Here is a 14,719-nt window from a genome sequence, read left to right as displayed (position 1 = left end):
CACTTAATCACATTTATAATAACCAAAACTACATAATAGCTTTTTTTGTTAACTGATTTGAGGACTGGGGAACTAGTGTGGGGATATGGGAATGGGAAACATTCCCTTGCTGACTTGTTCTATAGCAGACTGTTCTTGCTATTTATATGTGCAGGCAAGAAGTCATAGGTATTATTTTCCAATTAGCATTACTCCATTTTCTTTTAAATTTGTTTTTGTCAAAAATCATATGACCATTATCTCATAATAATGCTGTTCAAGCTCAGTACATGTGGTGCTTGGACACTAAAGTGGTGATGATGGTATAAGTACCTCTGTAGAATAGAATCTGTATACGGGCTGGCATCAGTGGGCAGGGTAGCATTGTCTTACCATCTTTCTGTGACAGCTGGCTTCTAGAAATCCTGTTCCATTTTCATCCTTCTTGAGGATTTCCATGTTGGAGGGAATGGCATCTCATGTCACTTGTTACTGGATCAGACCTAGCATTGTTATGCTTTAGCAGATCTTTCCTGTCCTAAGAAGCTCAAGGCTCATTCTGCCAGAGTGGCAGCCAGCTTCTGGGCTGAGAGGGGGAAGCATCTATTCCTGAACACTGCCGAGCTACCTGGTGCTCAGTTGTCACTTTCTCTAAGTACTGCCACCTCAACCAGATATTATTGGCTAATGCTGCTTTTAGACATAAGGTTCTGAGATAAGTCTTGCCCATCCTATTGTCTTACCTTCTCCCTTAGCCTCTAACCATATAGGCTAAGGAAAGGAAGATTGTCCAAGCACTGCTGATCAGACCTAGCATGCACAAATTTCTTACATTGCTAAATGTTTCCCATAATGAGATAACATCAGTGCACCTCCCAGGGTGGATTGGCTCAGCCAGGGGCTAGCTGGGGAATGCAGGACTATGTACTCTATTTCTGTAGCTTTGGAATATTTCCACTGGGGAAAAGTGTGTGGCAAGCTGCTAAGGAGGGGGAGCAGTGCCTTAAATGCTTCATCGAGTTTGTCACCAGGCTGACAGCAGAGAGGGGACTTATAGATTGTACACACGGATGTTGCCACAACACAGAAAACACAGAGCAAAGTAGTTAAAATCTGCTTTTGTAATGGTTTAAAACAGAAGGTCTCAAACTTTGCTTCCCATACTGCTTTCTTAAATTATTGTTAAGTGAATAGATGAAACATAAAGTTTACATGCTACAGGTGGTACATGTACCACAGTTTGAGAACCTCTAGTCTACAGGTTCATAGATAAGGCCAGAAGGGGCCATTGTGATCGTTTATTCTGACCCCTTCTGCCTGCCATAGGAATTCTTTGAATTAATTCCTGATTGAACTAGAGGAGATGTTTTAGAAAAAGATGCAGTCTTGATTTAAAAATTGCCAGAACAACCCTTGGTAAGTTGTTCCAATAGATAATTAGCCTCATTGTTAAAAATTTGCACTTTTGCCACCCATGGGATCTTGTTATATACCTTTGTCTGGTAGGTTGAAGAGACCTCTATTATTAAATTTGTTCCTTGTGTAGGTACTCATAGACTATGATCAAGTGACCTCTTAACTTTTTTCTTTTGTTAAAATTAATTAAGCTCCTTGAGTCTTTGACTATAAGGGATGTATTCCAATTCTGTAATCATTCTTGTGGCTCTTCTCTGAACTCCCTCCAATTTATCAACAAAGTATGGCAGTAGCAGTTACATCTGTGCCAAATATAGTAGTTGTATGATCTCCCTATTGCTACTAGGTAATCCAGTTTCTACATCCTAAGCATCACATTAGTCCTTTCAGCTATAGTGTTGCAATGGGAGCTCATGTTCAGCTGATTATCCATCATGACTCCCAAGTCTTTCAGAATCATTGCTTCCCAGGTTAGAATCCCTCATCCTGTAAGTACAGCCTACATTCTTTGTTATGAGATGTATGACCTTTCAGTTGGCTGTATTGAAACGCACATTGTTTGCTTGGGCCCAGCTTACCAAGCGACCCAGATCGCTCTGTATCAGTGACCTGTCCTCTCTATTTGCCACTCCCCCAATCTTCGTCACCTGAAAATTTAATCAGTGCTTAGTTTGTTGTCTTCCAAGTCATTGATTAAAAAATAAGTAGATTAGGGACAAGTACCAATCTCTGCAGGACCCCACTAAAAACACACCTGCTTAATAATGATTCCCTGTTTACAAGTATGTTTTGGGACCTGTTAGTTAGCCAGTTTTTAATCTATTTAATGTGTGCCATGTTCATTTTGTATCATTCTAGTTTTTTAGTCAAAATGTCATGCAGTACTAAGTTAAATGTCTTACAGAAGTCCAGGTATATTACATCAACACATCATGCATCTGAAGAAGTGGGTTTTTACCCATGAAAGCTTATGCCCAAATAATTCTGTTAGTGTTTAAGGTGCCACCGGACTCCTTGTTGTTTTTCTGGATACAGACTTAACATGGCTACCCCTCTGATACTGTTACCTTTATTAACCAAACCAAATCCTTATCTATCTAGTCAAGTTAGTTTGACAAGGTCTATTGTCCATGAACCCATATTAATTGGCGTTGATTATATTACCCTCCTTTAATTCTTTATTAATTGAGTCCTGTATCAGCTGCTTCATTGTTTTGCCCAGGATCAATGACAAGCTGACAGGCCCGTAATTACCTCAGAGGTGTCCCATTTACCTCTTTTAAATATTGACATGACATTAGCTTTCTCCCAGTCTTCTGGAATTTCCCCGGTATTCCAAGAGTTATTGAAAATCAACTTTCAGTCCAGAACTCTCTGGCAGCTCTTGTAAAACTCTTGGAAACAAGTTTTCCCGGTCTGCTGACATAAAAATATCTAACTTTAGTAGCTGCTGTTTTGTAGCTGCTCTGTGAGGAGTGATTAATAAGATTGGGTCTTTTCAGCTTGGAAAAGAGACAACTAAGAGGGGATATGATTGAAGTCTATAAAATCATGTCTGTTGTGGAGAAAGTAAATAAGGAAGTGTTATTTACTTCCTCTCATAACACAAGAACTAGGGGTCACCAAATGAAATTAATAGGCAGCAGGTTTAAAACAAACAAAAGGAAGTATTTCTTCATACAATGCGTAGTCAACCTGTGGAACTCTTTGCCAGAGGATGATGTGAAGGCCAAGACTGTAACAGAGTTCAAAAAACAACTAGATAAATTCATGGAGGATAGGTCCATCAATGGCTATTAGCAGGGATGGTGTCCCTAGCTTCTGTATGCCAGAAGCTGGGAGTGGGCAGCAGGGGCTGGATCACTTGATGATTACCTGTTCTGTTCATTCCCTCTGGGACCCCTGCAATTGGCTGCTGTCAGTGGACAGGATACTGGACTTGATGGACCTTTGGTCTGATGAAGTATGGCCGTTCTTATGTTCTTATTAAGGTCCTCCTGAGTTACTATCAGAATGGAAAGTATTGCATCATATTACACGGCTACATAGTTTTTTCCCAATTTCAGACTAGAAATATTTACTGAACACTTCTACCTTGAAGAATTGCAAATTCAGGCAGTTCAGTAATTAAGATGATGTATAGTGCTCAGGTTGCTAGAAGATTGACAGTGTGTTGAAGTGGCTATGGCTGATCACAAGGGATAAAATTGAATTGCAGATTCTGAATGCAACTTTGGTAGCTCAAATCTATAAAATATGCTACAAAGCTACAGCATCCCTATTCTGCCAGCTTTATACCTGGACAAGAATGTCCCATTTCCTTTTAAAGTTTAATATGGACAATATTAATTGTCACAGTTCAGGTCAGCTACACCTGTATTCTTCCTCCGTAATCCCTTGAGGGCACCCTCTTTAAGCTCCCAGCTCCTCAGCTGTCATGTCTCTTGCATGGAGTCCTGTATTTCTCTCCCTCCTGACCAGGGTTTTCCAGGTTGTACATTTCCCTCCTACAATGAGTTCCTCAGCAAGTCTAAGGAGTCCTGCCTAAAGAGTCCTGCTTTGCATGCTCTTCAGAGGCCAAAAACAGTGTAATTGCCAATAGGTATAAGTTAGCACACAGCTCTTTCTAAGCAAGCACGCTTTTTCATAATGTGAAAGCATTACATAATAAAAACAATTAAAAAAAATCCCTACATGCATGCTAATAAGCTTACCAGAGACCACCCCCGATTCAAATAAGGGCTTTGGCAGGTGATCGATCCTTCAAAACCCACCAAAGGGGTTTTCCAAGGTTACAGGTTCATAAAGTTCATTCTTGTCTGGCTCATTGTTTCAAATGGTCCTTTGAAGCTCTGACCGTTCCCAAGGTTTGCATTAGTCACATCTCTCCCCTACAGAAGTTACATACAATTCCACAATAATACTTAAACTTTGTGTTTTTAATACAATGGACTTCAAACTCTATTTAAACTGAATTCAGAAAGGGTCTTTAATGATATTGGAGGAAATTGCCATATCTCAGAGTCAGGGTTTAGGGCTGGAAGGGACCACCAGATCATCTGTTCTGATCTCCTATATATCATAGGCATCCAGCACCCTGCATTAAATTCAACAACTGGAATTAGACCAAAATATTACATTTCCTGGGAGACTAGACTGTTATGTGCTACAGACAGAGAATAGGAGGCCTTTGCAATGGCATAGAAATGATTAAATGAGATATATCCAGAAAATCCTCATCGACATACTGCAGGGGAAGATGAAAGCCCCCCCCCCCCCCCCAGGGTCATTGCCAATCTGACCTGGGGGAAAATTACTTCCCAACCCCACAAATGGTGATCAATCAGACCCTGAGTATGTGAGCGAGAACCAGCTAGCCAAGCACCTGGGGGAGAGACTACTTGGTGCTATCTCAAAGCCTTGGCCCACCCTGCCTGGTGTCCCATCCCCAGTCATAGCCATCCCTGATGGTGATAAAACTCCCAAAATACATTGATGGGGGTGGGGATAATCCTTCGTGAACTCTGCAGGTGCCTAGCTGAAACCATGAAGCACGAGCTGTTAGAAACAAGACACAAACTAAAAGTGAACTCCAGGGCTGTTGAACCCTGCCACCTACTGTCACAAGCAACCTGTCATACAAGCGCACTCAAAAAATTTGTCAGCTCTTCTAAAACTAATTTGGTTGTTTGCCCCCACAACTGTTTTTTTTTGGGGGGGGGAAGGGGGGAACAGTTACAGAACCTCACCTCTCTGATGGTTAGAAATCTTCTAACTTCCAGTCTGAATTTGTTCATGGCCAGTTTATATCCATTTGTTCTTGTGCTACATTGTCCTTGAGCTTACTTAGCTCTTCACCCTCCCTGATGTTTACCCTGGCCCCAAGGTATTTATAGAGAATAGTCATATCTCCTCTCAGCCTTTGTTTTGCTAGGCTAAACAAGCCAAGCCCTTCCAGTCTCCTCTTATAAGATAGGCCCTCCAGTCCCCTAATCATCCTAGTAGCTCGTCTCTGAACCAGTTCCAGATTAATTTAATCTTTCTTGACTGAGTGATCAGAATTGTACATGGTATTCCAAATCAGATCTTACCAATGCCTTGTACAATGACATTAATATTTCTCTCTCTCTCTGCTGGAAATGCCTTGCCTAATATTTGCTAGGATCATATTTGTCTCTTTCATAGCTGGATCACATTGGTGACTCAGTCTTCCTGTGATCGACTCCCACTCCCAGGTCTCTCTTCCTCTGTTACTTCCACCTGATGAACCTCCAGCTTGTAGCAGAAATTCTTCTTCTTAGACCCAAAGTGCATGACTTTGTACTACTGAATTTCATCCTGTTTCTGTCACTTCAGTGTTCAAGGTCATCCACAGCGTCCTGTATAATATTTGATCCTCCTCTATATTGAAGATGCCTCCAACATTGTATCATGAGCAGATTTTGTTAGTAGTTTGCAGTGTTTTTTGTCGTTGTGTTGGGCCCAGGATATTAGAGGAAGAAGGTGGGTGAGGTAATATCTGTTATTAGACCAACTTCTGTTGGTGAAAGAGACAAGGGTTTTGAGCTACATAGAGTCTTTATCAGAGAGGTAGCTGTGTTAGTCTGGTTCTGTAAAAGCAGCAAAGAATCCTGTGGCACCTTATAGACTAACAGATGTTTTGCAGCATGAGCTTTCGTGGGTGAATGCCGACGAAGTGGCATTCACCCACGAAAGCTCATGCTGCAAAACATCTGTTAGTCTATAAGGTGCCACAGGATTCTTTGCTGCTTTTATAGAGTCTTTAGTTCTGGGAAAAGTACCTGTGTAGCTCAAAAGCTTCTCTCTTTCATCAACAGAAGTTGATCCAATAAAAGATATTACTCACTAACCTTGTGTCTCAAATTTCATTAGCACACTCTTACTTTTTGTGCCAAAGTCATTAATAAAAGTATTGAATAAGATTGGTCCCGAGACTGATCTTTGACGAACTTCTCTAGAAGCCTTCCTTCAGTCTGATACTTCACCTTTCAGCACAACCTGCCTTCTGCCCTTAAGCCAATTCCTTATTTGCCTTACAGTGCTTGTACTGATCCCCATTTTACCTAATTTAACTAATAATTTTCCATGTGGTGCTATGTCTCATGTCTTACTAAGGTCCAAGTGTATTCGATCTACTGCATTTCCCTTATCTAAAAAGCAGTTATTGTCTCAAAGAAGGAAATCAGATTAGCCTGGTGTGATCTGCCTGTGATAAACCCATGTTGCATTACACCCCATTTACCTCTATTTAAGTTAATTTATTTCCTTCTTCACAATTTGTTCTAAAGCCTTGCATACTACTGAGGTCAGACTAACAGGTCTGCAATTGCCCTGATCACTTTTTATTCCCTAAAAATAGGTACAACATTAGCTAGTCTCCAGTTGTACGGTACTATCGTCAAATAAATAGCCTAATTAAAAATCATTGCTACCAGACTAGCAAACTCATGTGCCAGTTAAAGTTCCATATTATCATCCTTTTTGAAAACTACGGCAAAGTATTAATTTAGTTTTTGGGTCATACCTAGATTAAAGATAATCTTCTTCCCAGTCAGACTGCATAGTGGCCCAGCCTCATCTTTCCTTATTCTAAAAAAGTCTTATTTATTTTTATTTCCTTGTTGAAAGCTAATTTTGCTTGACTGCTAGCAGTTCCCACTTTATACATGCATTTTCTAATCTCCACAATGTAGTTTTTTTGATCAACTCCTTTTTCCATTCCCTGTTTACTTCTAATAACCTTTTTGTGGAGGTTAGTCATCCATCTCGGTCGGGATCCTTTCCCTGCAAGATTTCCCCCCTTGCTTGGTGTGACCCATAGTGCCTGGGGCAGCCCCCACTGAAAATATCAAGGTCAGGGCAGGCTGCAAAAGGGAAAGCAGATTCTCCCAAAGACTGGTGGTTAACACTGAAGTTAAACATTTCAACCAGTCACAAACTGTGCTTCTGATCCCCACACTGGTTATCAAGAAGCACACACAAAAAAAAGGAATCTCACAGCCCCCTTTATTGCATTCCAGTTCTCTGGCTCCCAATCAACACCTAGGTCCAGTACAGTGAGAATCATAGAATATCAGGGTTGGAAGGGACCTCAGGAGGTCATGTAGTCCAATCCCCAACTAAATCATCTCAGCCTTTGTTAAGCCTGACCTTAAAAACCTCTAAGGAAGGAGATTCCACCACCTCCCTAGGTAACCCATTCCAGTGCTTCACCACCCTCCTGGTGAAAAAGTTTTTCCTAATATCCACCCTAAACCTTCCCCACTGCAACTTGAGACCATTACTCCTTGTTCTGTCATCAGGTACCACTGAGAACAGTCTAGATCCATCCTCTTTAGAACCCCCTTTCAGGTAGTTGAAAGCAGCTATCAAATCCCCCCTCATTCTTCTCTTCTGCAGACTAAACAATCCCAGTTCCCTCAGCCTCTCCTCATAAGTCATGTGCTCCAGCCCCCTAATCATTTTTGTTGCCCTCCGCTGGACTCTCTCCAATTTTTCCACATCCTTCTTGTAGTGTGGGGCCCAAAACTGGACACAGTACTCCAGATGAGGCCTCACCAGTGTCGAATAGAGGGGAATAATCACGTCCCTCAATCTGCTGGCAATGCCCCTACTTATACAGCCCAAAATGCTGTTAGCCTTCTTGGCAACAAGGGCACACTGTTGACTCATATCCAACTTCTCGTCCACTGTAACCCATAGGTCCTTTTCTGCAGAACTGCTTCCTAGCCATTCGGTCCCTAGTGTGTAGCAGTTCATTGGATTGTTCCTTCCTAAGTGCAGGACTCTGCACTTGTCCTTGTTGAACCTCATTAGATTTCTTTTGGCCCAGTCCTCTAATTTGTCTAGGTCCCTCTATATTCTGTCCTTACCCTCCAGCATATCTACCACTCCTCCCAGTTTAGTGTCATCTGCAAAGTTGCTGAGGGTGCAGTCCACACCATCCTCCAAATCATTAATGAAGATATTGAACAAAAATATTGAAGTTATTTTAAAACTCTGCTCACATATAAAAGATGTTCTTCTGACCCTAGCCACGTTACCAGGTCATTATAGGTTTGGATGTTACCCAAAATATCACGCTACTGGCCAATCCTTTAGCATCTAAAACTAAAGGTTTAGTATAAAGAAAAAAGAGAGAACAAGAAGAGTTGTTAAATGGTAAAGCAGTCACATACATACAAAGACTTCAAAGTCCATATATCAGGTTCTTAGCAGTATTTGTGAGTTTGCTGGCTTGAAAATCCCTCTGGAACACATCCACAACTTGGATGAGTCATTCAGTCCTTTGCTCAGAGCTTCAGTTTGTAGAAAAGTTACTCCAGAGGTAAGAAGCAGGATTGAAGACAAAATGGAGATGATGCAGCTGCCCTTTATAGCCCTTTTGCCATGTGTCTGGTACTTCCTTTGTCTCAAACACAAACTCATAGCACATGGCATTGAAAGGCCTTAGAGTTCTCTCCATAAGCATGTCCCTGCATGCCTTTCTGAGTCATAAGGTATAATCCTTGGCTCCCTTCAATGGGTTTATTGTACAGCTGATGTCTCTTGATGGGCCATCAAGCAGGCCTACTGCTGATGGCATTCTGTCTGGGGGTGTCACCCAGAGACACAGCACCAGTTTGGAAATATGGATGTACCCTACATATCTGTAACTCATAATACAAAGATACTAACATATAAACAAAATGATCATATTTTGCAAATCATAACATTTTTAGTGACACCTTTCATGACATATCTGGTCAGATTCCTTGCAATTTTACAATAATGGGATGAATGATAACATAAAGTGTCCCTCAGATTCCATACAGCATCACATTTGATATGCAAATGTCAGATAGTTTTTTTTTGTATAGTTGATTTTAAGAAAGTGCAAGCTTCGTCCACTTTTAAGTTCTTGAGCTCTTCAGTTCAGTTGACTTCTTTAACTAATTCCCTTAATCTCCCAAAGTCTGCCCTTTAGAAATAAAAAATCAGAGTTGACCTGGTTTTGATTATCCTTCCATTTAATTTAAACTAAATCAACTCGTGATCACTCGAATCAAGGTTATTTCTTATGACCAGCTCTTCTACGATGTGCTCACTACTTACCAAAACAAGTCTAAAATTGCATCGCCTCTTGTTGGTTACAGTGATGCTAATTCTAATACAAATATTTTACTACTTTAGTGGTTTTTATTTTACAAATACCATTTTAATACTAGGTGGCAAGAAAACCGGAAAATTGTAGTTGGGAGAGGTGTAGCAGGGGAGGAGAAAGGAAATGGAAATAATCTTCCCTCTGCCACAAAATATTCTTTTGTATTAGTGCCTTTTAATCTCTAAGCATTTTACAACAAAATAAAACACCAAAATCTTATCATTTTCTTGTGTGGCTTCCTTGGTATTTCTAATAATCATAAATAATCTAATGGAATAATTTTGTCCCTTGTAATCCTGAAATGGGGAAAAGTGATTAGATTTAGAATTAGACTTTATAGAGGTTCAAGCTGACAATGTTCTGTTTAACTCGTTTGTTTGTATTGTGGTAGCACCTGGCCCCAGTCCCGTTGTAATAGGTACTAAGGTAAAATTGTGCTATGCACTGAGTAACTGAACTCTTAAAGTACTAGCACATAAAGGTAGCTGTATGTCACAAACAGATTGTGGATGTATCTGCATCCTGTATCTGTTTGTACCATTACTTTCAATTTTTGGCAGCTGTCCACTTACATGGACATGTTAAACAGCCAGGTGCATTGAAAAGTTCTAATTCTCTAGCCAAAATGTCTTGTTTTCTGTAGGTTGACTGTCCTGTGGATAACTTAGCTTTTAAGTAAATAAATTTAATTAGCCTGTGCATGGTTAACTACTACTTTGGCCTAGGTCAGTAGTGGATGAAAAGTACATCCTTATGGCTGTTCCAGAGACATCTGTGAAATGGATTGGTGTCCTTAGTCCAGAGCATAGTGGACAAGTATTAATATTTCCCCAAAACACCATTGCATTTAACACACTTGACAATCTCAGCATAGGCCTAGAGACTGTAGTCTTCTTGATCCTTGGAGTGTTCCTTTCTGATCAGGGTGGCATGCTGGAGGGTGGCGTATAGGCGCTCTGTTTTCTGAGCTATACCAGTACTGCAGGAAGGACTTGTCTGCAAAGCTGCAAATCTAGAACTTGTTCAATAAATTTTTTTAATATAAAATATATGCTGTAACAGTGACCCGCTCACATCTCTAAAGTATTCTGAGGGACCAATACAATAGGTATGTGAGGTTCTGTGCCTCTCACAACTATCTCTGTTCTCCCAAAAAAGTTCTGGAATTCTAAATGGTTTGGATCCTAGCTGCCTGAGAATCCCTTTCAATTAAGATCAGATGATTGCTATTGCTAACATTCCACAGGTGAGCATTCTGGAGGCCGGGTGTTATATGGTCTGCCCTGTCAAGAACATCAGCCATAACTTCGTCACGGAAATGCTTCATTTTGGAATGGTCTGAGAAGGTATATTGGGCCAGAGATCGAGTTCCTGAAGAACAGTAGGCAGTATAGCTTGAGGGTCCTGATAGAGGACAAGAAGCAGGGTTATTGTCTAAATTAGTTCATTTTTTTAAATGGAAAAAAGGAGAAGCACAATTTTTGTTGAATCTTAAGGATATAAAATGTAACATTTCTAGAGTGAACTGATGCATTGTGAAGGGCATGATTCAGTCCTCATACTGTCTCCGGATACAGCCTTGTTAATCTGTTACAGAACTGCAGAGACAATGGTAAGTTAAAAATTATAACCTTTTTTCCTGTTTCATAAAAATTTCATATCTAATTGCCGTGTGGTGGGGGATGTATAGCACCCTAGCTGCAAAAGGCTTTTTCTCTCATTTCAGACCTTTCATATTTTGGAAGACACAACCATTCTTGTGGTGCCCTATTGGCAGAGGGAGATGTTATTCCAAACTGCTGGAGGGAAACCTGCAGTGTATGCAGCTAAAGTATTTAAACATTTAGTGACCAAACAGCACATTTGTGAGTGGAGTGGACTAGTCAGCTATACAGAGGGGCCTGGAAAATATACCCTTCCCTGCAATGTGACTAACTATCTGGAATTCCTCTTTAGCTGCAAACATTTTGTGATCAGCAGCCAGGAGTGGGTCAGAATCCATGAAGGAATGAACATGATGCTGTCAGCTCACACCTGGCTTACCCTATTATTTCTTCACACAAACACTCTGAAATGTTCAGCTTTCCTACACCCCATACCTGGCACAGTTCTGGGAAATAACTGACATCCCACTCATACTTTGAAGAAATGATTTTGTGACCCACAGACTGCGTGGTTACCTCTAACTGAAATGGACTAATTTGGAAATAGAAGACTGTTTCCCAAACATGTACACTGCGTTCACTGTTTACAGATGGCTCCATAGACCCAGGATGAGTGATTACAGAATGGCAAATTTCTTATTACTGAAAGGAAAACAAGAATGGCCCTAGCAACCATCTTGTGACTTAACTGTTGAAATAACGTTTACAGCTGTTTATGAATGTTTGAAATGCCATGTTGCCTTTTTGAACTCCACGTGATGGGGGTATGCCAAGGCGCTGTGATACAATCTGCCATTAGTGGCCACATGCTGGAAGCCGGGGCTTATCATTTTTTGCATTGCTTCTTACAGCAGAAATCCTTTCCGTTAATGTAATAAACTGTAAATTTGAGTCTTACATTTACTGGTCTCGGTGGCGGCTTCTGTCTACCCCTGGTTTTCTGTAAGCTCAGTGAATAGAAACCAAGCATTTTGCTGTCGATCCTGATCCACAGCCTGCTCTTGGACTGGTTTCATTAGAAGAGTCACTCTGTGCTCCTCACTGAGAGCCTGCTGCTGGCTCTCCTCAGATATTCAAGGGCCAACTGGGACCATCCTGGGTGACCAGGTTGTCATGAAGCACTGCTGGCTCTGTGTTTAGTGCAGCATCCAGAACTCCCCTCAGTCCCCATAAAATGGGAATGATGTTGGCAAGTAGCTGAGGTGCAGTTCTTATCTCTGGTCTTCCGGTGCTTGCTCTTCAGCCTCTTAATATGCTTGCTGCACTGATCACCTGTCTGGAAAATCTGCAGAGGTGCCAGCTTTTTAGCTATCTGCTAGTACACATGGTCATTCCTGATGCTTTTCCTGAAATACACAATTTACTTTGCCTTGCACCAGAGATTCACCAAAATATGGCTGTGCTCCTGTAATCATGAAGCAGCTCACTTTGCAAAAGGCTTGATTGGATTGCCCTCTTGCAAATCCAGGAGGCTCTCTGATACTGTGCTTGCAGATTGGTGATTAGAAGAGAATGTGTTAATGCTGACCTGATCTGCTGCTGCACACCAAAGGGTTGAACGGCTTCCATTTTAATAGAATGGATTGCAGATTGTTGGGATAGAGAGGACTAATGAAGTTGTCGCATGGAATTGTGGGATACTTCTGGTGGACTCCCAGTACCTGAGTCAAGCTGGGTTGCATCTATACTACAAAGCAATAGGGCTCGGAACTTGTGTCCTGGCTTGACCCATGCTCTGACTCTCCAGCGCTGCAAGGTCCTGAAACTCTGGGTCCGAGTCCCCATTTAGCACAATTGCAGTGTAGATGCAACATAAGCCAAGCTCAAGGACAGGCTCATGTTGCAGCGTAGACATACCCCTTGTCCTTCACTTTCCCTGTTCGTTTAACAAAGGCAGAGGCTAGAGTGAAAGTCTGTCTAGTGTGATGCTTATCAACAAGTGTATTAAATTTTAGCAGCTTAATCCAAAAACTGATTACATTTTTATCAATACCATTCTCGTTTCTAAATTCTACTAGATACCAAATAGAACTGAAGTTGTGTTTTCCTGTTTTTGGTTTAGTAAAAATCAGCAATGTCCTTTTAAAAAAAAAAAAAGGGGGGGGGCGGAGAGGGCTGGCAAACACAAAGATAAAAACATAAAAGCAGCAAAGAATCCTGTGGCACCTTATAGACTAACAGACGTTTTAGAGCATGAGCTTTCGTGGGTGAATACCCACTTCTTCGGATGCAAGTGGTGGAAATTTCCAGGGCCAGGTATATATATGCAAGAATAAAAGGAAATTTTTGTGTAATATAAAATGTCCTAGAAGCTTAGTTATAATTACATCCTCTGGTTTTTATGTAGTGTTGTTGTAGCCATGTTGGTCCCAGGATATTAGAGAGGCAAGGTGGGTGAGATAATACCTTTTATTGGACCAACTTCTGTTGATGAGAGAGATAAGCTTTCGAGCCACAAAGAGCTCTTCTTCAGGGCTGGGGAAAGGTACGCAGAGTGTCACTGCTAAATGCAAGGTGTAAGAGATTGTTTAGCATAAATAGTTAGCACATATTATGAATTTAAGCTCCCAGGCTCCTCTTTGGAAGAGTTGTGCAGGTTTCCTATAAGGAGGAAAGGACCTCACAAAATTGGGTGACTGGGCAAGAAAATGGCAGATGAAATTCAGAGTTGATAAATGCAAAGTAATGCACATTGAAAAACATAATCCCAACTATACATATAAAATGATGGGGTCTAAATTAGCTGTTACTACTCAAGGAGGAGATCTTGGAATCATTGTGGATAGTTCTCTGAAAACATCCACTCAATGTGCAGCAGCAGTCAAAAAAGTGAACAGAATGTTGGGAATCATTAGGAAAGAGAGAGATAAGAGAGAAAATATAATGTTGTCTCTATATAAATCCATGGTATGCCCACATCTTGAATAGTGCATGCAGATGTGGTCACCCCATCTCAAAAAGGATATATTGGAATTGGAAAAGGGCAACAAAAATGATTAGGGGTATAGAACAGCTTATATATGAGGAAAGATAAATAAAACTGAGACTTTTCAGCTTGGAAAAGAGACTACTAAGGGGGGAATATGATGGAGGTCTATAAAATCATGACTGGTATGGAGAAAGTAAATAAGGAAGTGTTATTTACTCATAACACAAGAACTAGGGGTCACCAAATGAAATTACTAGGCAGCAGGCTTAAAACAAACAAAAGGAAGCATTTCTTCACACAATGCGTAGTCAACCTGTGGAACTCTTTGCCAGAGGATGTTGTGAAGGCCAAGACTGTAACAGGGTTCAAAAAAGAACTAGATAAATTCATGGAACATAGGTCCATCAATGTGTCCTTCTCTGTTTGCCAGAAGCTGGGAATGGGCGACGGGGAATTGATCACTTGATTACCCGTTCTGTTCATTCCCTCTGGGCACCTGGCATTGGCCAGTTGGAAGACAGGATACTGGGGCTAGATGGACGTTCGGTCTGACTCAGTATGGCTGTT

The 14,719-nt window shown here is 41.0% G+C and overlaps 1 protein-coding gene across 3 annotated transcripts in view; it reads left to right on the top strand.

Annotated features, from left to right (window-relative positions):
• IPO9 (importin 9) overlaps positions 1-14,719 on the top strand; it is a 183,880-nt gene that overhangs the window by 26,805 nt on the left and 142,356 nt on the right. For 2 of the 3 annotated variants that reach the window (XM_039517959.1, XM_039517957.1), the window contains exon 3: positions 11,079-11,171. The exons of the other annotated variant lie outside the window; for it this stretch is intronic. In XM_039517959.1, the coding sequence (XP_039373893.1) occupies positions 11,079-11,171 (93 nt within the window). The remainder of the gene's footprint in view (positions 1-11,078; positions 11,172-14,719) is intronic. 3 annotated transcript variants of the gene reach the window in all.

The sequence above is a fragment of the Mauremys reevesii genome, unplaced genomic scaffold (assembly GCF_016161935.1).
Source record: "Mauremys reevesii isolate NIE-2019 unplaced genomic scaffold, ASM1616193v1 Contig2, whole genome shotgun sequence".
Lineage (NCBI taxonomy): Eukaryota > Metazoa > Chordata > Testudines > Geoemydidae > Mauremys > Mauremys reevesii.
This window is presented reverse-complemented; position numbering and strand designations above follow the sequence as displayed.